At 35.9% G+C, this 22,545-nt stretch overlaps 2 protein-coding genes across 17 annotated transcripts in view; both read right to left on the bottom strand.

The window, feature by feature from the left end:
* The window catches only part of nbeaa (neurobeachin a), a 340,332-nt gene extending 325,597 nt beyond the window's left edge, over positions 1 to 14,735 (bottom strand). For all 6 annotated transcript variants that reach the window (XM_073913943.1, XM_073913947.1, XM_073913944.1 and 3 more), the window contains exons 1-2: positions 14,677 to 14,735; positions 14,421 to 14,560 (exon numbers count right to left, since the gene is read on the bottom strand). The gene's annotated coding sequence lies outside the window, so the exon portion shown is untranslated. The remainder of the gene's footprint in view (positions 1 to 14,420; positions 14,561 to 14,676) is intronic.
* Positions 14,736 to 16,934: 2,199 nt separating this feature from the next.
* The window catches only part of stard13a (StAR related lipid transfer domain containing 13a), a 229,806-nt gene continuing 224,195 nt past the window's right edge, over positions 16,935 to 22,545 (bottom strand). For all 11 annotated transcript variants that reach the window (XM_073915023.1, XM_073915024.1, XM_073915028.1 and 8 more), the window contains 2 exons: positions 21,964 to 22,140; positions 16,935 to 19,202 (listed from right to left, as the gene is read on the bottom strand). In XM_073915023.1, the coding sequence (XP_073771124.1) occupies positions 19,085 to 19,202; positions 21,964 to 22,140 (295 nt within the window). In that variant the 3' untranslated portion in view covers positions 16,935 to 19,084. The remainder of the gene's footprint in view (positions 19,203 to 21,963; positions 22,141 to 22,545) is intronic.

Genomic DNA, 22,545 nt, shown 5'->3' with positions numbered 1-22,545 from the left:
ATTTCACATCATTAATCTGCAGTTATAATTAAAATATGTTCATAGAAAGGTTAGTAATGAACATTTAAACATTTATACAAGTATTTATGTGTATAAAGCATCTGTTTTGTGAGAAGTGCTTCTCAGATGATGTGAACGACCTGTACGGCTTTACTTTTACATTTTCTCAAGTGAGAATGACATCGACTGAAACTTTGGGTCATACATTGGCCCACCATTGGTACCCTTTTGGCAATGGAAACACATGCCTGATAAAGGTGACCCGTACCGTACTGTACTGTACCACTCAGTGGAACCAAGCCGTTAGTGAAATGTGAACAAAAGGACTGACTTTATCCATCAGGAATTGACTGGATTGATAATAGTGGCTGTTTTATACCATAACAGATCAAAGGGATTGAAAAGAGGACGTAAAAACAAAAGAGAGATTTATAATGTCAGCTGAAAGGATTAAAACATTCAAAATCTTTAACTTCTGAAATGCTGCCTAAATTATTCAACGGGCAACAAAAAAGTCACATCAGTTTAGAGCAAGTAAATGCCAGAATGTATCCCTTTAAAACTCTCAAAAGTGCAGAAGAACTGCTTTCCTGTTTAGGAACAGTTTGAAACTTGGAGTACAAACACAGTTGAATGGCGGAGGGAATGTCATAAACACAGCACTGTTCTGCTTCGCATCTTCTGTCACCGGAGAGGAAAAGCCCCTTTATGTCCATATCAGGGATGAAAGAGCAGTTCAGAAAGGAGGAGGGAGCGTTCACGTTTAAAATAGCGGCACCGTTCAGCACTCGCCCACATCTCCCTGCTCCTGCAGAGTGCGTGGGTTTGACAGACACGTCGGTTCTCAACTGGACTCAGAGCACAACAACGGGGGAAAACACAAGTTCATGACTTACACATTCACAATTTTACACTTCTTCCTGCCAAACACTTTTGCACCATTTCAACAAGCCAGAAAGTTTTATGAACTACTCCAGTATTTAAGTGTCACATGATCATTCAGAAATCTGGCCTGTGCTGATGATGCTCGATAGAAACATTTATTCTTACATACAGTTATTAATTTAAAAGATGCCTAAATTAGGATAAAAGAAGCACTTCAAAATCACAAGAGAAAAGAAATTACCCAGCAGGCACCGGACTTCAACATGACGTTAGATTGACGTTGTATCCCAAAGTCATGGGGACGTTGCATTTTGTTTGGAAATCGGGTTGACGTCAGAACGCAATGTGCAACATCCAACCTAAAATCAACATCTAATGATGTTACATCTTGACGTTGTGTGGATGTTACCACTATAATGTCTATCAGACGTTGGATTTTGGTTGCCATACCTGACGAATAAATATCAATATTTGGCATCAATATGACATTGGTTTAAGATGTTGTCTCGATGTTGTTCACTTTCCAACACAACCTAAAATCAACCAAATATCAACATCATTTAACATTATTATTGGGCATCAAAACAACGTTGTCCTTAGACACTGGCTAGACATTGAATTTTAGTCACCTGACATCACGACTTAAATCTAACCTAATATTAACGTCTTATGGCGTTGTGGGCCTGATGGGTAGTGATGTTCATTCATTCATTTTCTTGTCGGCTTAGTCCCTTTATAAATCCGGGGTCGCCACAGTGGAATGAACCGCTAACTTATCCAGCAAGTTTTTATGCAGCGGATGCCCTTCCAGCCGCAACCCATCTCTGGGAAACATCCACAAACACACATTCACACACACACTCATACTCTACCAACAATTTAGCCTACCCAATTCACCTGTACCACGTTTTTGGACTGTGGGGGAAAACCGGAGCACCCGGAGGAAACCCACGGGAACGCAAGGAGAACATGCAAACTCCACACAGAAACGCCAACTGAACCAAGGTTCGAACCACCAACCCAGCGACCTTCTGCTGTGAGGCGACAGCACTACCTACTGCACGACTGTGTCACCCCTAGTGATGTTCAATACCATAGATTTCCTTTACGATCTGATACAGAGTAAAATTCAGGCTAGTATTGGGGATACCATTCAGACACTTGCAAATACACCTTTTGTGTTTAATAAATGTAAAAAATTTATATAAAAAAAATATTAACCTATTTCAAATAGCTTCAAATCTGTTAATTTTTGATTTTGCAATGTAAAACACCAAAAAGTTAGTGTAGCTCAAACCATTTGAGGAAACCATTTGCAACAAACCAGTTCAAAAACTAATCCTAATGAGTACTGTGAACTAAATCTATTTGATTAAAAGAAGCAATTTGAGCACAGTAAAACCCAATAAAGAAGAGAACTCAAACAGAGTACAGTAAAACCCAATAAGTAAAGACAACTCAAATCATTTGAGGAAGCCGATTGCAACAAACCACTTGAGTTAAATGAAAAAATCTATGAGTACTGTGAACTTACTCCATTTAAGTTAAAGTAACGAGGTATTTAATTAACTCATTACCTTCAACACTGAGTTTAAAACTTTTTTCAAATGAGTAGGATTAACTTTCAGTAAATTTTGAGTAAACTACACTCATTTCATTTGATAAACTTGACTGTTGGGTTTAACAATGTGGAAGTATATTGAGGTAGCTGCCTTAAGAAAACAACAGATACAACACATCCTCTCTCAAGCACTTTTTAGCATGTATGTAATTAGTAAGGGGTTACACGAAAGAATTGTCATATATTATGGTTTTCTTGACAATATGTTAAGGGTTGTAACTTAATTTAAAAAAGCCTGTAGACATATTTTTTTGTGAAGAACTCCAAGAAGAAACCAAAAGAATGTGAAGTTTTCACACACTTCTGAGAACTCTTTTTTTTATTTGATGATACAATATGAGTAAATCATATCATTCATTCATTTTCCTTAGGCTAATGCCTTGTTTACACTGCCAGTTAAATGTGATCCAAATTCGATTTTTTTTCTCACGTGACGAAGATCGGATCTGTTCTATCACCGCGTACACATGAAAAAAATGCATCCATTGGGATATTCAGAGATCGGTTTCAGGCCTCCTTCAAATGTGGAAATAAATCAGATATAAAACAGATATGTGACAATGCGACTCATGAACAGGCATTCTGTTCTGTACGTCATTAAACTTGCGACAATGTGGTCCTTCTCCGTGGCTTAATGATGTAGAAGGAAGAATGCGTGTGGAGACGCCGACACGGTAAACAACAGCAACAGAGGAAACATGGAGGAGGAAAGTGGTCAGTCGCAACAATTTGCTCCCACCAGACCTGAGATCTTTCTGGTATCCACAAATTTCTCTGAATGGTGGAGGACACCATATATAAACCATAGGTGCAAGCTGTGATGATGGCCCTTTCCCTTCTCTTCCACCTCCGCATCATTTTGAAGTTGGGTGAATTCTGCATATTTCGCAGAGCTAAAAGCAAGACAGTTTTTTTCCATGGTGGCTAGTATGGCGCAGATTCTCGAACCAGTCTTTACGCATGCGCGACGTCAAAAATTGTATGGCAAGTGTAAAAACATGAATTGGATATGGGTCATAATTAAAAGAACATGTAAACGGACAGGCAAAAAAAATCTGATATAAGCAACAAATCAGAATTGGGCATCTGACAGAAGACCTGACAGTGTAAACGGGGCCTTAGTCTCTATTGTAGAGGTTGCCACATTGGAATGAACCAGTTAAATATTTTAGCGTATGTTTTACACAGCAGATGCTCTTTAGCCAGTGCTAGGAAACATCCTCCCTCCCTCCCTCCCTCCCTCCCTCACTCACTCACTCATACATTCATCAATTCACATAAAGCATGTGTCTTTGGACCGGAGTACCCAAAGGAAATTGACACGAACATTGGGAGCACAGGCAAACTCCACACAGAAATGACCCAGCCAACACTTGAACTGGTGACTTTCTTGCTGAGAGGCAACAGTGCTAACCACTCAGCCACCATGCCACCCATAAATCATATCATAATTTAAATTTTTTGCTTGAAATGTGCATTTAAGATTTACAAGTGGGGTAAAAAAAAGTCTTGTTGATCCAAACAAGTATTCCAAACAAGTATTCCAGCAATTATTTTGAGCTTATTTTGTATATTTCCGAAGTTGTCCATGCCCAGGCAAAACCAGATATTGCTATGTGGTTTCTAACCAGCCCTATAATCAAACATCCCCATCTTCGGTCTCCATGATAATGTTTTCCTTGCATATGGAAATGCGAAGACACTGATGCCATATTTGTGGTGTAATTTAGTAGAATTAATCATCAGGGTGTCTTTTTGCTGCTTGTTTTTAATTTGCCCTCTCTTATACCAGTATACTGTAACATGCTTTTGCCCAGAGGCAGTAAAACAAGAAATATTAGCATCAAGGGCTTCTAACCTGGCAAAATTTATCTCCGGAAAATTAAAACTCTGCATGAGCAAATCTCAACAATAAACCACTGAGCAAATGTTAAAAAGCATCTCGAGAGCAAATTCTTAATGAAGATTCAAATCAGAACTCTTAATGAAGTAATTTTAACATTTAATATGAGGAGATAATCATTTTATGCGTGTGTTTATATGTTTGTTACAAAACAACTGGCAACATTTTATTATTATTTTTTTATTTATTGCTTGTTTTATCTATCAATCATATTTATTTTGGTATCATGAACATCTGTTGGTTATCATGGGTCAGCAAAGTCCCAGTGGGCACAGCACTGTGTGTGTGTGTGTGTGTGTGTGTGTGTGTGTGTGTGTGTGTGTGTGTGTGTGTGTGTTTTAAACACTGTTTGAGCAGCAGGGTCCCAGCTGCTGTTGTACGACTTCATTTGGTATGTGAAAAGGAAGTGAATTGCCTTGCGCAGACACAGACGTTCGTCATATATTTGTTTTGTATGCAACATTACGGCAAGAATATCATTTGCAGGTTTCTAGCAGTTGATAAAGAAGCTTTAAGAAAGCGTCTGTCAGCATAAAATAACACATCAGCTCTGAAAACCAAATCAAAAGTGAGAAAATACACAGTGACCGACGAGATCTATCATGGAGAACAATAAAAGAGAGAGATTCAGACATGGGCGGAGAAAAGGACGAATGACAATGCAAGAAAGAGTCGAGAGTGGGAGAGGACGGAGCGCTGTCACTTCGCCTTTTCACCCTGTCCTTGTGTGTGAGATGCTGAACTCTGCAGGAGGAATGAATGGGCATGTTAGATTAAAGTGATGGACTGCAACACACACACACACACACTTTGGCAAGAATTTTGGCGCGCACACACACACACACACACACACACACACACACACACACACACACACACACACACACACACACACACACACACACACACACACACACTATATAAAACCATATGTAATACTTTATGAAATGATAATTATTTTCTAGTTTTATTACACCAAATACTTGATTCTGCTTGGTCAATCACAACATTATAAAGCATGTTATTCCCTGAAACAACCAATTAAGCTACTAATATCTTTTCTACAAGTTTTTTGTTTACACAGCACAACTTTATTACATTTTTACATCTAATTATTAATTATTAGAGCTAAGCTCATCATTTTGACTATATTGTTATTAATAATAATTATTTGACAATTTAGTTTGGCTGCTAGTAGCCTTGTAATAATACAGAAAAATGTATACCCAGCTGACAGTTAATCAGAAAAAAAAAAAAAAAACCTTTAGTCTTATCCTGTCTGGCTTTATTTTGCAACAACAACCTGCAGGATGTACTTTATTCCTTACATATTATATCCTTAAATTAATATGTTACTAAGGCATTGTTTATACCTTTTATGAACAATTTTTTGTATAATAACCCTGAACTGAATATTTTATTAAGACATTAAAATCATTTTATAATTATAACTTAAAATGAGGGCGGCACGGTGGCTCAGTGGTTATCACTGTTGCCTCACAGCAAGAAGGTCGCTGGTTCGATTCCCCAATGGGTCAGCTGGCATTTCTGTGGAGTTTGCATGTTCTCACCGTGTTTGCGTGGGTTTCCTCCGGGTTTCCCCCAATGACCATTGACATGCACTATAGGTGAATTGAATAAACTGAATTGGCTGTAGTGTATGTGTGTGAATGAGTGTGTATGGATGTTTACCAGTACTGGGTTGCAGCTAGAAGGGCATGCGCTGTGTTAAACACATGTTTTAGCACACATGTTTTAATTGCATTTCTGTTTAGTTCAGTTATGACTTTAGTCGGATTAAGGTGATCAAAAAATAAAAAAATAATCGCTGTTTGGAGCTCATGCAGGCCTACAAAACAGTTTAAATTCATGTTTAACTGAATAAACAGTTAGTAAACACAAGTACATCTTATTGAACATCATTTATTTTCATTACCAATTATCATAGTAGAACAGTTTCAAGCAGTTCAAGCAGTTTGTGATGCGTTTTGGAAACAGGAGATGAGCCCCTGGTCTAATGCAGCACCTGGCTTGAGAAAGCCTATGAAGCCTTAGTCTTCATTTTTTTTAAATATACAAAACAGCCGCAATATATAGTAAAAATAAATCAGTTTCTCCCCCAAACTCAGTCAGTTAGTTGGTCATACAGGTTTGAATTGACATGAGGAGATCAGTTCCAATATATTTTGATGTATGTCATTGAATAATAAGACCCAACAATGGTCTCAAACTGACTGAAAAACAAAAATGTACTAAAAGTAAAGTACCATGTTAAACGCCACATCACATGTATATTGGGAGTCATTCAAGACCCTTTGAATCCCATCATTGCCCATGTCAACATAATTTTTATGATGGCAATAACAAGCGCATCTTCTCTGAGCAGTCATGACAGCTGCATCTTTCCTCACATAATAGAGATTGTAAAGCCGGTGAATGTGGCATGCATACGCACAGAACGCATGTGCGCACACACATCTCTGTAAACTAAAGTACCTGCTCTGACAGCAGCTCACAGATGAAACCTGTCTGACTGACGGTGGGGAAGGTTTGTGCTGATGAGAGGTCGAAGTAATTGGTCACACAGCAGAGTGGATGTGATTCCCAGTATGTATGTATGTGTCTGTGTGTGTGTGTGTGTGTGTGTGTGTGTGTGCGTGTGTGTGTGTGATCCAGACTGAAAGCCAGTAATCAGAGAAACCGGCACAAGATGAAAGATGCTTTTGTGATGTACTTAAAATGGATGGACCGTTCCTAGAATAACACGGCCATTTCCGATAATGCGTGTTGTATTATTCTGAAATTGAAAGCATAGGGTCACACTGAATAAGAATTCTGATTTAAGATCTGTCACCGCCCAAATATAATGGGTACTGAATATGTTGTAAAGCTTCTTAAAATGATTTGGAGACAGCCTATAGCGGTACAGGTCAGCGCTAAAGCTTGTATTACAATCAGCAAATAGCTTTACATTTCCTAGAAAATGATTTAATATTCGTCTTGCGTCACTGACAGCGTACAGCCACAGTGTGAGAGACAGCGTGACTGTTTTTATCGAAGAGAGAAAAGTGTGTTCACACATACGCACACGAGCAGAGAGAGAGAGAGAGAGAGTGTGTGTGTGTATTGTCTATTGAAGATTAGCCATCAGATGGAGAAAAAGGAGAGAGGACAGTGAGTCATAGGGCAGCAGATGAGATGAATTCTGAATTCAGTCAAATCAACACATCAGAACCATGTTCAGCAGACATAACTGCAGACCACATTAGGCCGTGGTTGGGTTTATTTGGCTGGAATAGCCCTGCCTACAGGTGAATCTCATTGGTCTACAGTGCTGCATCTTAAAGGGCTTCAATTTTGCTGCTTTTACAAGATAATTCAGGTAAAAAGCACAGAGACAGACACGAATGAAGCAGAGATCCAGTTTATGTGTGAATAACACCACTGTAAGGCTAAACCAGGAAGTTTCACAATGATTATTTAATGTATTTGTTGTGGAGTTTATTCAAGTCTTTCTGCAACGCTGAGTCACACACAAGTGCCAAAGTTGATGGTTTGTTTCTTCATGTTTTTTGGGCTATTGGAGTTTCCATAAGAGTGCTCTCTGGCCTTTGGAAAGGACTTATTGCTGATCACATTGTGCTTTTCTGAAGATGTGCATGGCAATATTAAATTTGCTCAGTAGTGCTTACAATTTCATTTAGATGCTGAAAAAATACATTTTGGGGTCAGAGGAAATTGTAGTTGTTTTTGTAAACTGTGCCTTTAAATGAAAATGAGCTGGTTCTCCTCGCCCACTATTCCAACATGCATGTCTGCTTCTCATGGGTCACTTTAAATAAAAAGTGACACACACAAATGAAGCAAAGATCCAGTTTGTAGAGGTATTTGACATGCCCTCTGGCCTTCGGAAAAAAAAAAGATCACATTGTGCTTGCCTTGACAAGATGTGCATGGCAATCATGACTTTGCTCAGTGGGGTTTACAATTTCACTTAGATTAATCACACAGCCCTATATAACAACTGCTGAAAAAGTCAGTTTTGGGGTCAGAGGAAATTGTAGCTGTTTTTGTAGCATGTGCCTTTAAATGCAAATGGGAATGAAGGAAGCATAGATACAGTTTATAAGTCAAAAATACCATTGTAAAACTGAACCAAGAACTTTACCAATGATTATTTGATGTATTTGGTGTGATGTTTTTTTTAAGCCTTTCTGCAAAGATAAGTCACACCTAAATGCCCTAAAAAGTTTGCAGTACACACACGTTTCACTTTGCACTGTTTTGCACATTTACCTATGGTAAATGAGACAGGATACAAGCTAATATACACTGCTATATGGAGATCCGTTATGCTACTGTATAAATAAACATGATTTAATGTCCACAAATTGAGCCTTCTGTTGTGTGATTGAAGCGTAATCGTTTTTAGGTGTGCTGACACTATGTGGCTGTGGTGATTCCAGTGGTTATGAATTACATAGTGATTTTACTGTCATTTCTTTTTTACAAAATGCACCGTTTTAAAAACGTTTTAAACTTGTAAAACTCATTCCTGATGTGCAGCTGATCACAGAGGTGGAACAGAGCTTTTGATCCAAGTTTCTTTGCAAATCCTGTCACGTGGACATGATTTTACACATTTATAAAAAAGTAATTTACATTTATATAGCACTTTTGTGGACATTCAAAGTTCTTGACATAATTCTTGGGGGGGAGGGGGGCTGGGGGGGGGGAATCGCCTCATCCACAACCAGTGTGCAGCATCCGCCTGGATGATGACACAGCAGCCATTGTGCGCCAGACCTCACACCACACACCAGCTGATTGGTGGAGAGGAGACAGAGTCATTCATTCATTTTCTTTTCGGCTTAGTCCCTTTATTAATCTGGGTTCGCCACAACAGAATGAACCGCCAACTTATCCAGCACATGTTTTACGCAGTGGATGCCCTTCCAGCTGCAAACCATCTGTGGGAAACCTCCATACACACTCATGCACTACGAACAATTTAACTTACCCAATTCATCTGAACCGCATGTTTTTGGACTGTGGGGGAAACCCACACAAACACAGAGAACATGCAAACTCCACACAGAAAAGCCAACTGACCCTGCCAAGGCTCAAACCAGCGACCTTTTTGCTGTGAGGTGACAGCACTACCTACTGCACCACTGCGTCGCCCACAGGAGACAAAGTAATGAATCCAATTATGATATGGGAAGGGTTAGGATGCCAGGATGGACAGAGGCCAGTGGGCAAATTTGGCCACGATGCCTACTCTTTTCGAAGGATATCATGGAATTTTTAATGACCACAGAGAGTCAGGACCTTGGTTCAACGTCTCATCCAAAAGATGGCACTCACTGACAGTCATCATCAATATACTGGGGCGTTAGGACCCACACAGACCACAAGTTGAGCACCCCCTGTTGGTCTCACTAACACCACTTCAGCTAGCAACCTAACTCTCCCATCCAGGTACAGCCCTGCTTAGCTTCAGGGGACGACCACGTGAGAGTTGCAGAAAGCTAGCTGCCAGCCCTAATACGAAGACATGTTAATATGTGCCTATCAATCAAATCAGTGGACAGGGAAAACTGCACTGCAATATCACATTATTGTGGGAATCAAAATCAGTGGGATTTGGATCCTATTTTAATAGCAGGAAATTAAAAAAAAGTGACTTGCTGTGTTATATAACTCCAGGATGACTGTGGACACACTATACCAGGGGTGGCCAACCCTGTTCCTGGAGAGCCACCTTCCTGCAGATTTCAGTTGCTACCCATATCAAACACACCTGAACCAATTAATTAGGACCTGAACACCACGTGATAATTACAGGCAGGTGTGTTTGATATGGGTAGCAACTGAAATCTGCAGGAAGGTGGCTCTCCAGGAACAGGGTTGGCCACCCCTGCACTATACCTACATACAATTCAGTCCAAACAGCTTCCAAAAGCTGATGGACCCAATTGTGTCTTCGTTTTTTATGACTTTTTTTAACAGTGCACCATTGCCACAGAAGAGCATGACCAAGCCAGATATACCAGGGCATTTTCATACACTTATTTGATTCAAATCAACGTCTCTAATATTATAATTCACACCATAAGTGGATGGTTTTTGTTCGCATAAAAGCTTTGATAGTGACTTGCTTGAAATCTTATTGGTTATGAAAAGCAAAACAGATTAAATCATCTTTTTATTAAAGTGAGCACCAGTAAAATAAAGCATATTCTATGAGACTGACAAAACAACAAACCACTGCAAACAAGAAAAACAATATAACAAGAGAAGTTGTGGGGTTCAGACTGGAAAAGGAAACAATGCACCACCATGATAAAGAATAAAAAAGATTCAGTGGGTTTTATCCGACTGCTGAAGAAAAAAAAATGGACACTGAGCTTCCCTTGAATCCTGTCATCCAGATCGCTCATGTATTGTGTGGGAAATGGAAGAAGAAACAAAAGAAAAGAAGAAAAGGCGATAGAGGAGAGTGCTAAAAGGGCCAGCAGATAGTGAGGAAGTCAGTGACATGAACAAAATGGTAGCCAAGGCAACTGTATTTCTCTCTTTTTCGTCTGTCTGTCTCTGTGGGACTATACGCAACTCGTGTAGTGTTTTTTTTTCTTCTTCTATGTATGCATCTTTGATTCTCTGCATGTACACAGACATTATGGTCATATCCAGACACTCTAAAAGGCTGAAAATAAACATGAGCTTTCAGAAGAAGGGAAAGGTGGAGAGTAATTAGCTGAAGGTTGCAGCTCCGCATTGCTAATTGCTGGCCTGAATTGTTCCCACGAGAATCAATCTGTCTGATTCAAGCTAAAGGTGTGCTTTATGAAATGTTTCAAGCAGGTTTGGTTTTTGCTGAAAGACCAGACCAGACCTCATCCTCTCCCGAGCCCAAAAACACACAAAGTCTCTTTTTCTGTCTCAGACACAAACATCAATGATTCATGTATGTGATCTTTTATTTATTAATGACCTTATTGCTGCGCTTGGGTTTGTCAGAGCTATAGAAAGTGATTTTTCTTTAGCTCTTATGTTTTGAGGCCAATCACCTTTGGAATTCAGTCTGGCAGGCTTTGTAGGTCTGCACTGAATCTGGAATGGAGTGAAAGATTTAGTCAGATGTCAACCGAGAAAACAAGTCTGGACGACATGAAGGTGTTAGAAATGATGATACGGTCAACATTCAGTCTGCTTGTCTGTGTTTTTTTTGTTTTTTTTCGTCCACTGCACCCGCTGTGTCATGCCAGCAGAGCAGTGGTCGATTAATGTGGGTTTTTCAATGGCTGATGCTAATGCAAGCCTCTGGAGAGCCGGCTGGAGGATGGATGATTTATGTGTGATATTATACAAATTAATGATGACAAGTGAGATGTGTGTGAAAATTACAATCTAGTTAAATTAAACATTTTTAATAAGAACTTGTGGCAAGATGTACATTTTATATTGAAAGAGGTGTCTAATGCTAAGACTTTGTGCGTAATTGATTAAAAATATAGTCATTTTAGGAAATGGTACTGACATTTAAAGCAACTCTTTTTCAATTTTATTATTATATATATATATATATATATATATATATATATATATATATATATATATATATATATATATATATATATATATATATATATATATATATATAAAGAAATGTATTCATGTGATTTAAACCTGATTTTTTAGCATCATTACTCCAGCTTTGACATGATTGTAAGAGTTATGCAGAATTCATTTGTGATAATAATTTAGTTAAAAAGGTTCAAACATAGTAAAAATTGATATTTAAATATAATAAGAATTCATAGTGATTGTATTATCTATAATTCATAATTTAATAATTGATACAATTGAAAAACTTTTACTTTGGTATTTTGGCTTCCGACAGTAATACATCATGAGGTCATTAGTTCATATGTTTGAGGCAGATTGCAGTTATTGATGTTGGAAGCAACACAGTTTTTTGACCAAGCTGATTCAAGTGTGCGTTCACACCGAAAGCGGCGAGAGCGTCCAAGGTTGCTCTGGCCGCCCAGACAACAATGCTGTCTGCCTTCAGCTCCGGCGGGAGCGTCAAAACTCGCTACATTGATTTTGTATTAAAAGGAGCTGTTGCGGCATATCATTCCTGCATAAAACTTGTTTCTAGCGTGAAAATGTTGCGCACTTCTTATCAAATTCATTTAACAATGGAAGGTCAAGTTTATCCAATATGTGTCCATATGTCTGAAATATCCTGAAGCAGCTATAATGTTTTGTAAAGTCACGTCGAGTGAGATTCCCGCTTTTTAAAGATAAATATATATAACATTAATGCACATCAGTAACTCACCAGTAACTTATTTAATGCATGTTCCTGTAAGAAAACACTGTAAATAATTGAAAATCCGGCAACCGCAATCATCAAACCCTTGGAAACAACTGTGGTTGGAACCAAAGTTCAAAGGTCTGTGTTCTCTAAACTCCTATTAAGCGGTGGACTTCAATTCTGATTGCTTGCCGCGAACCGCGCCATAGCTCATTACCATAAAGTTGACTTGATTTCAACTCTTCTCGATGCCCACACTGGCGAAGACGCACCGCGCTGCTCCTCGCCGCTGGCTCTCATTGAAAATGAATGACTTCCGGCTACTTTGACGATCTAACCGCTTTCGATGTAAACGTACGGTAACTCTGTATTTTTGTTTGAATTTCTTCAGTAAACCCTTTTTAAAGAAGATTCAGTCTTTTCAAATACTGGTTGTTGGAATAGAAGCTGCAAAGTGTGGTACATAAGGATGTGCACGAAAGGTGTGCCTCTACAATGATCCTTTCAAAAAAAGAACTAAACTACGCACAACTACGCATGTTTTTTCAACAGGCTCATTCTGAAAACGTAGCCCTTCATAAATTTCTGGAGATCACAAATTATGTGGCTAGAGCTTTGTATGGCTGCATTTCAACTTTAAAACTAACGCTACGGGGCAGTTTGATGCCGTTCCTTTTCTCTGATGAGAGAAGAACGGATGTTTATTGTATGATGACCGAAATGGCCTTCAACACCCAGGCACAGGAGGTCAACATGACGTCAGGTTGACATTGTACCCCAACGTCATGGGGCGTTGCATTTTGTTTGGAAATTAAAATCGGGTTGATGTCACAACCCAACATCAGGCCGACGTCAGTGTCCAACATAAAATCAACCAAAGATCAACCTATAATGCTGTTACAGCTTAACGTACCACTATAATGTCTATTAAATGTTGGACTTTGGTCGCCATACCTGATGAATAAATGTAAGTATTTGATGTCAATATGGCATTGGTTTAATATGTTGGCTCGACGTTAGATTTTGGTCACTTTCCAACTCAACCGAAAATCAACCAATTATCAACATCATTTGTTGTCATTAATGGTCGTCAAAATAACGTCATCCTTAGACGCTGTCTAGACATTGAATTTTAGTCACCTGACATCACAACCTAAATATAACCTAATATAAATGTCATATGACATTGTGGGCCTGCTGGGCAATAACTAAATGCACTACAGAATGTTACGTTTACACACATCCAGAAAATGTAAATGCACCAGCTTTTTAGTGTAATACTCACTACTGTAGAGTACTTTTAAAAGAGCTACTTAAATATTTACAGCAGATACTTTTACTCTACTTGCACTACATTTTTTGGCAAGTAATGGTTGAGTATGATTTATCAGTACTCTGGTTATGTGTTCAAATCATGAAGGAAATTCATGTTTTTGAACCACTTTAGTGAGTGAACTGTGAGGAATTCTTTTGAGGATAATGTTCCTTTAAAACAACACAAAGTAGCCTACTTATGTCAAGTTAGCATCTAAAAACGTTCATTCATGTAGTAGATAAGTACACATATCTTCAAAAAAAGGACAAAACCTTTTTATAATATAATAAACCGCAACATCTGAGAACAAGCCTTCAGAATGAATCAAAAGGGACGGCTTGTAGTTGATAATATGCTTATGAAATCTGACCTTCTTTGGGATAAAGACATGCCACTGCTTTCTTGCTCCCTAATGATGATGTATGGGCCGCAGCGAGTGTCCTCTGTGTATAAAGACGCCTTATTCAAATAGTGTGGATCAATAGTTCTCTGGAGACTCTTTCTCAGGTTCTGCAGACACAGGAGAAAACAAAACCACTGCTTATTACTAGCCATGCCGTTCAGAAGCAAATAAATAGTTCCGTGACCTCTAAATTAGTAAGTTTGTTTGTTAATAGTAAACGCACCTGCACTCCTTCACACGACGCCACACACCCAGTGCTGTTGCTATACACTGCCATCTGCTGGTCAGAAGCGGACACTTTCTCTTCTTCACAATGTTAGCCTGTGTGAATCTTCTTCTTTTTTTTGTGGTTTCTAGCTGTTCGTTTTTGGGTAAAATTAAAAAATGTGTTTGTTTCTGAATTTGGTTTGATTCCAGTTTTGTGTACAAATAATGTGTAGCAATTAAATAATGTTTACCTGTAGCGACGGCGTTTTACAAGATGCACATGCCAAAAAATGTCTTTCGTAATCGACGACACATTTGTAAGTTTAATTAAAGACGATATAATACTTTAAAGGGACTTTGGCTTAATTATTTCTTGCAATTATTTGCGAATAGCCTAAATGTTCAACTGTTCTTTGTTATTATATTATTATTATTATTAATATTACTTTTAATAAAATTATTATAGTTGTAAGTCTTGATTTATTTATTTGGCATATAGATTGTTTAATATTGTGATTAAATGATGGTTAGTGACCCAAAACCGGTTAACATGATTTAACTAGGCCTATATAAACAGTGTATTTATGGTTTATTGAAACTGTTGAGAAAAGTTGAGATTTTGTAATTCCAAAGCCTCCAGCCATGGGACCTAAGTCATGAAATGCACTCTTTCTACTTTTATTTACAGTTTTTCTCAGTGGCTTAGGTGCATTTCTTACAACACCATTTACATTTGCACAACAGTTAATGCATTTCTCAAAACAATTAGTCATCTGTGCACTTTATAGTAGCAGTTTCTCATTCCTTCCAACACATTGCAAATGCTTTTGGACATGCATCAATAGCTTTCATACAACTCTCTGCTATTTATAACATTATCATTTGCTTGTGCCATGTCAGTCAAAATTAACTAAACTTGTAAATGCTGAATAGTCATTTTATACAAAACTAATAGAGCTCATTTCATTACTTGAGTCATTACATACAAAAATGATAAACTAGTTGTCAAAATCTGTCTAGCAAATTTCATAAAAAAATTTAATCTTTATTTTCCTGAAAATATCTTAAAAATTAAACAATTACATGAATGATTTACAGACCTATGAATGTTGTAAGTTTAGTTCCAATATGTTCTGCAATATTGTTTACAGTTGTGCACAGCTCTACCCAAAGGGAGTTTATGTTTGTTGTAAATAAGGGTGTGTTTATTCTTTTGCACAATGCTGGGAATAAATTAGAACTGCAAAGAGCAAATGCAGTAAAAATGTGAAACATACATATTCAGTGTCTTGTACTCAGATACCTCACTAAACGCAGTGATGTCTAACTTTACTGTAGTTTTCAACTGGCTGTGCAAATAGTATACAGTGCTGTTTTGAGCATTTTCAGGACGTGTCACCAAAATCTGACTTTTTTTGGATTGAAAAAATGTACAGAGTAAACTGTCATAATGAAATCATGACTAAGCCATTTGACTATCTTGTTCATGAACAATGGTGTCAGGACTTTTCATTTTGATGACACTGACACTTTGATTGACATCAATACTTGCTTTTTAGGAATGAGCTGTCCATTTTGAAAATGTAACGCGCTTTTGCAGGTTATCAGCTAGGTTTTGCAGTTTGTACTAATTATTTTGAGAAATGCATTAACTGTTGTGCAGAAATGCACTAGTGTTGTGAGAAAAACTGAGAAAAACTAGTTTTTTATGTCACTCAATCTTCTTTTCTACGTTTAATAATTAATAATTACACTAATAATATGTTTTATTGTATATTATAAAATATTTATTGACGTAAAAGTGTATTTGTTTGACTCTCACTATACAAAATATGATAGAAAATGATGTTATATAGGAGTTTATTTATCTTCCAGATATTTATTGAGGCCCCTGGGGCCCTAAGCGGCCGCTTACCTTGCCTATTGGTTAAATCTGCCCCTGCTTCTTCTCCATGTGATCACGAATGGATCCAGTGGTCGACCATGGCATAATAAAAGCTCTGCTGATTTCATGTTACATCGCTCAATGGCTTTCAGCTTTACTTCATCCTTCAATGATAATAACTCTAGAATACCTTAGCTCATCCATGAATACAATCTCTGCAGGAGTCACAGGACGTAACGAAGACCACCACTGCTGTTGAAAATTACAGACTGTGCCTTTCACTGTGCTGCAAAAACCAAAATATCCCTCATGAGCGAATCCTTGAAGAAAATTGAGGAATAAATTCTGTGAATAAAAATGTCACATTCAAAGCCAAACATACACAACAATTGACAACAGTTATCTCACCGAGGTTTTATTTTCCACATTTCCAAAAGATTGGAACTTCATTCACCCTGTTTACTGTTGAAAAACAGACACAACATCGCTTTCCCCCTGCCTCTGAGCTTAAGTCAAAACTCAAACACACTGTTCCCATCAAAACAGCACTGAACAAGCCAGACCATCAAACTGGCCTGTGATGATATTTCAAGCAAAATATTGATATGATGAGGAGAAAAACATAGCATAAAAGCAGATTAACCTGCCAGTAAGCCTGATTTATGTACAAAATATACAACCTGGAATTTATCTACATTTACACACAAACACACAAATGTACAGCTTTGTGAATACAATAGACATGCTTCTCAGAAGCAGTGAAATGAATTCATGTCCTAGACATTGTAGAGTGACACAGCAACATATAACAATGACAAAAATAATATTAATAATAATACATATCTGCAACAATCATTGGCATTATATAATTTACACTTTTGATTTTCAATCTAATAATTTTGCATTGTTGGAAGAGAACAATAACCGGTGCATTTATAATAATGATAATACATTATTGCTTTCCTGGGATGAAGAAATCAAGAGAACAATGATAAACATTAAAAATACTATGGGCTTTTCAGTAACTACTTCACATCAATACAACAACAGGGTACAACCCTAATTTAAAACAACAGCCACTGTAACACTAGTGTTGTTCAAATGAGGAATAACACCTAAATACAGAGATTTAAATAATGTTTAGACACAGTAACGTACCTACATTTGTTTGCAGAATGCAGTACTTTAGCTTGAAGTGCTCGGTAAAAGTAAACCAGACCTGCTGTGTTTGGATTAGTGTGAGGTTGCTCGTCATTCACATCTGTTTGCTGTAAGCGAAGCTAGTTAAAACTGCGCTAAACATTGACAACAGGAAGTAGCGTTACGGCTTTTTTTTAACAGGCATGGCTTTATCGGAGTCTGTCTCTTTCACTTTCTCTGTCCATCTTTTAGTTACAGCGGGGAAATTAAGTATTGAACACATCACCATTTTTCTCATATTTCTAAAGGTGCTGTTTACTTGAAATTTACCAATTATTTTTTGGTAGCAACCAAAGAAATGTATATATGCAAGGAAAACAAATCTAATTAGTTTACAAATTAAGTTGTGTGTAATAAAATGAAATGACACAGGGAAAGAGTATTGAACGCATGTAGAAAGGAAGGTGTAGAAAGGCAGTAAACACCCAGACAGCAGCTGAAATCTCTCAGTAGTTCTTCAGCAACGCTCTGCCTTTCGTCATTGTAAATTAATATTAGCTGCAACATCTGCATTATAAGGGTAATGAAGATGAAAACAGACTGGACATTTCAGCAAGACAATGATCCAAAACACAGCCAAGGAAACTCTCAAATGCTTTCAGAGAAAGAAAATCAAGCTGTAGAATGGCCCAGCCAATCACCTGATCTGAATCCAGTAGAGATTACAAAATAAAGGTCAGATTTGATAGACGAGACCCACAGAACCGTCAAGATTTTCACACTCTGTTAAAGTCTGTGTAAAACTCACACCTGAACACAAATCATGTGACTTTATTTTCCATATGAGAGGCCATCACCAAAAAAGCCTTTTATATAGAGTATTAAATACATTTCAGTAGTTCAGCACTTTCTCCTTGTGTCATTTCATTGTTATTAAACATTAAACATAACAAAATTTTCAGATTTGTCATATTTTTATGTTTGTATTGTTAGGGTTTTTACCAAAATCTGGTTTAATTCCATGTCAACAGCTCCTTTTAATATATTATTCCCAGGAAAAAAAACATGACGTGTTCAGTACTTATCTTTCCCCCTGTACGTCTCATCACATGCCCCAAAAAACAAGCAACAAATGCCATCTCAAAGTGGCAGTTTTGAACAGCTGCATACATTTATAGGAAATAAACCGACTCAATCAAATGCCCTATAAGGGGTAAAACACTCTGAAATGATCCACAGTTCATGAAACTAATATGACATGGCAGTTTGTTGTTGTCTAGGGGCTAAAAACGCACACACACACAAAAAAAAACGTTCATTTTATCTGTTTTTTTACTCCAAAGTTCATTTTTTGGTGACCACCTGCCCTGATGTTGAACTACATCCCAGTTCCCGCAGCTCAGATTTTGGTCTCGGGGCCCTCAGGATCCAGAGTCTGAAAAGAGTTACGGATGCGGATGGCTTCGCTTGCACAGACGTGGCCGAAAGTTTTGTTGTACCACTCTGGAGACTTTCCTCTGAAACCACAATTAAATGCACTCATCGATACAGAATTCAGGTCATTTTTTCATTTTATTAATTTTTTTGATAATAAAGAGTTGCCTCATTAAAATAATGAAATTGAAAAATAATTATCTAAAAATCAGTGAACAACAAAAGCAAGAAACAACAAAAAAAAGTAAAACAAAAATAATAATAATAATAATAACACAAATAAAACTAAAAGAAAATATTTCTCCTTTTTAACCCCTAAAACTAAAATATAAATACATAAAAATGACAAAAAGCAAACAATTCATAAAATGTAAAAAAAATAAAAATAAAATCTTTAAGTAAAAACTTTATAAGGCTGCAAAATCATACTAATTAAAACTTTAATATTGTGATAATAAATTGAACAATTTAAGTGCAACAAATAACAAAAAACATTCATGTTTTATGGTACTTATATGTTGATAAAAAAATATTGTATTTTTTATTAAAAAAATGAATGAAAATAGAATAATATTAATAATATGTTTATATTATTTAATAGATATTTTATTTAAATGCTTTGAAAGTATTTTTTAATATTTCTACATAGGCATCATATATATCAGATATATCCTAATAAACTATAACTCATGTGTGAGTCAGCACCGTCTTCGTCAAGCAAATAGACTCATCAATACAACATTCAGGTAATTTTTTGGGGTGATTAAAAAGTTGCATTCATTGCTTGCATGCATTCATTGCTTGCAACAAAAAAGGAATTTGTAATGAAATTGAGGAATAATAATCTATTATTATCTATTATCTAAAAAGGTATTGTTTGGAATCAAAACATGAAACTAAGAAAAAAAAACAGATCAATGAAAACAAACTTGTATTATTTTTGCCAAGAAAATATTTCTTATTTTTAACCCATATAAAATACAATTAAATAAATAAATAAAAATGACAAAAAACTAAACAAATAATAAAATGTAAAATAAAAAAATATACAATTAAAAAATAATAAAAACTGTTCAACTAAAACACTCAAATGAAATCTACAGAAAAACGATTCAAATATAACATTTGACTATAAATAATAATTAAAAAAAAAATTTAAAGACCATGTGACAAAAGTAGTTTATTGGTATTTAAATATTGATATAAATATTAATATTGTATTGATTATTAAACAATAAATTTATATTATTTAATATATAAGATATATTTATTTATTTATACAGTTGAAGTCAGAATTATTTGGCCCCCTTTTAATTTTTTTCTTTTTTAAATATTCCCCAAATGATGTTTAACAGAGCAAAGAAATTTTCACAGAATGTCTGATAGTATTTTTTCTTCCAGTTGTTTTATTTTGGCTGAAATAAAAGCAGTTTTGCATTTTTTAAACCCATTTTAAGGTCAAAATTATTTAAGGTATATTTTTATTCGATAGTCTACAGAACAAACCATCGTTATACAATAACTTGCCTAAATACACTATCCTGTCTAGTTAACCTAATTAACCTAGTTAAGCCTTTAAATGTCACTTTAAGCTGTATAGAAGTGTTTTGAAAAATATCTAGTCAAATATTATATACTGTCATCATGACAAAGATAAAATAACTCAGTTATTAGAAATGAGTTATTAAAACTGTTATGTTTAGAAATGTGTTGAAAAATCTTCTCTTTGTTAAACAGTAATTGGAGTATAAATAAACAAAATAAATTGCTTGTTTAAACTACTTATTTTGAATGAGCTGATGAAATTTCATTGGGACAACTTAATTTTATGTTCAATTCACAGAAATTTGTTAAAAGTGTTAAGTTAACTTTTGAAATTGTGTTAGGACAACATGAATGAATCGTGTAGAACCCTGCATGTTTTACAGTGTGTGTGTGTGTTTGTGTGTGCGTGCGTGTTTGTGTGTGTATACACTACTGGTCAAAAGTTTGGTGTCAGTTTTTTTTTTTTTTTTTAAGAAAATTGTGTTCATCAAGGCGACCTTTATTAAACGTAAAAAAAAAAAAAAGTTAAATTGTTAAATATTTATTTACGTTTTAAAATCACGTTTTAAAAAGCAATATTAACATTATTGCTTTTATTACAATTACCACTAATAATAATAATAATAATAATAATAATATTATTATTATTATTATTAATAATAATAATAATAATAATTAATATAAGAGTGATTTCTGAAGGATCATGTGATTGAAGAGAAGCTAAAAATTAATCTTTAAAATCACTGAAATAAATTATTAAATTAAGTATAAATTACATTTGAACAGTTATTTTTTAGTGCAAAAACATTTCACAATTTTACAATTTGTACTGTATTTGTGATGAAATAAATGGAGCCTTGGTGAGCAGGAGAAGCTGATTTTAAAACATTTAACAATTACTCTCACCCCAAACTATATATATATGCTAATTAAATGTATAAGGTTTAAATAAAAGTATTTTACTTAAATTCTTTAAACGTGTTTTTTCATGTTCTATATAGGCATCTCAAGTATATATATATATATATATATATATATATATATATTTATTTATGTATGCATATATATATATATATATATATATATGCATACATAAATATATATATATATATATATATATATATATATATATATATATATATATATATATATATATATATATATATATATATATATATATATATATATATATATATATATATATAGTTTTATTTTATTTATTTATTTTTTCCAAAAGATATATTCTAATCAACTAATACTCAAGTGTGTGTCTAGTAGTGTTTGTCTTTAATAACATACTTGAGGTCAGCTCTGCAGATGTGAGTGAGTCTGGATTTTCCCGATCCGCAGGGCTCCAGCAGATACTGAGACTCCATCAGCACTGCTCTCACTCCAGCCAGATGAGGGCTTTCCTCATGCTCGATGGACACCGACACCAGCACACACACACCTTTCGCCAGATCCGTCCTCCACGTCCTAAACAGAGGACAACAACACCAATCAATCAATCATATGAGGCACTCAGAGAAATCACCACACGACATCCCCTATTCCTGCCAACAGAACACTGCAATCTGACTGTGAACTGTAGTCTTACTGAGGCATTGTGGGAATGACCCAGATGACCTCATTTACTAGTTTAAAGTCTGTGCGAAATCAAAATTTACAACATTTATTTTTCTAGCCCACATTGTTATTCTTAAAGTGAACAATTAATCAGTGTAAATTAATCCACGGAAAAAAAGGTTTTGGTCATCTACAATTAAAATCTGACCGTTTGCTTCCACATTTGAAGCGGTCATCCTTCTGCTGACATCAACCTGAGGGCTTCCATAGCAACTGCATATTAATACCCTTAGTTTACTATGAGGAAACAATGCA

This window comes from Danio rerio, chromosome 10 (genome assembly GCF_049306965.1).
Source record: "Danio rerio strain Tuebingen ecotype United States chromosome 10, GRCz12tu, whole genome shotgun sequence".
Classification (NCBI taxonomy): Eukaryota; Metazoa; Chordata; class Actinopteri; order Cypriniformes; family Danionidae; genus Danio; species Danio rerio.
Note: the sequence above shows the minus strand (reverse complement) of the source record. Positions and strands in the feature narration are given on the sequence as shown.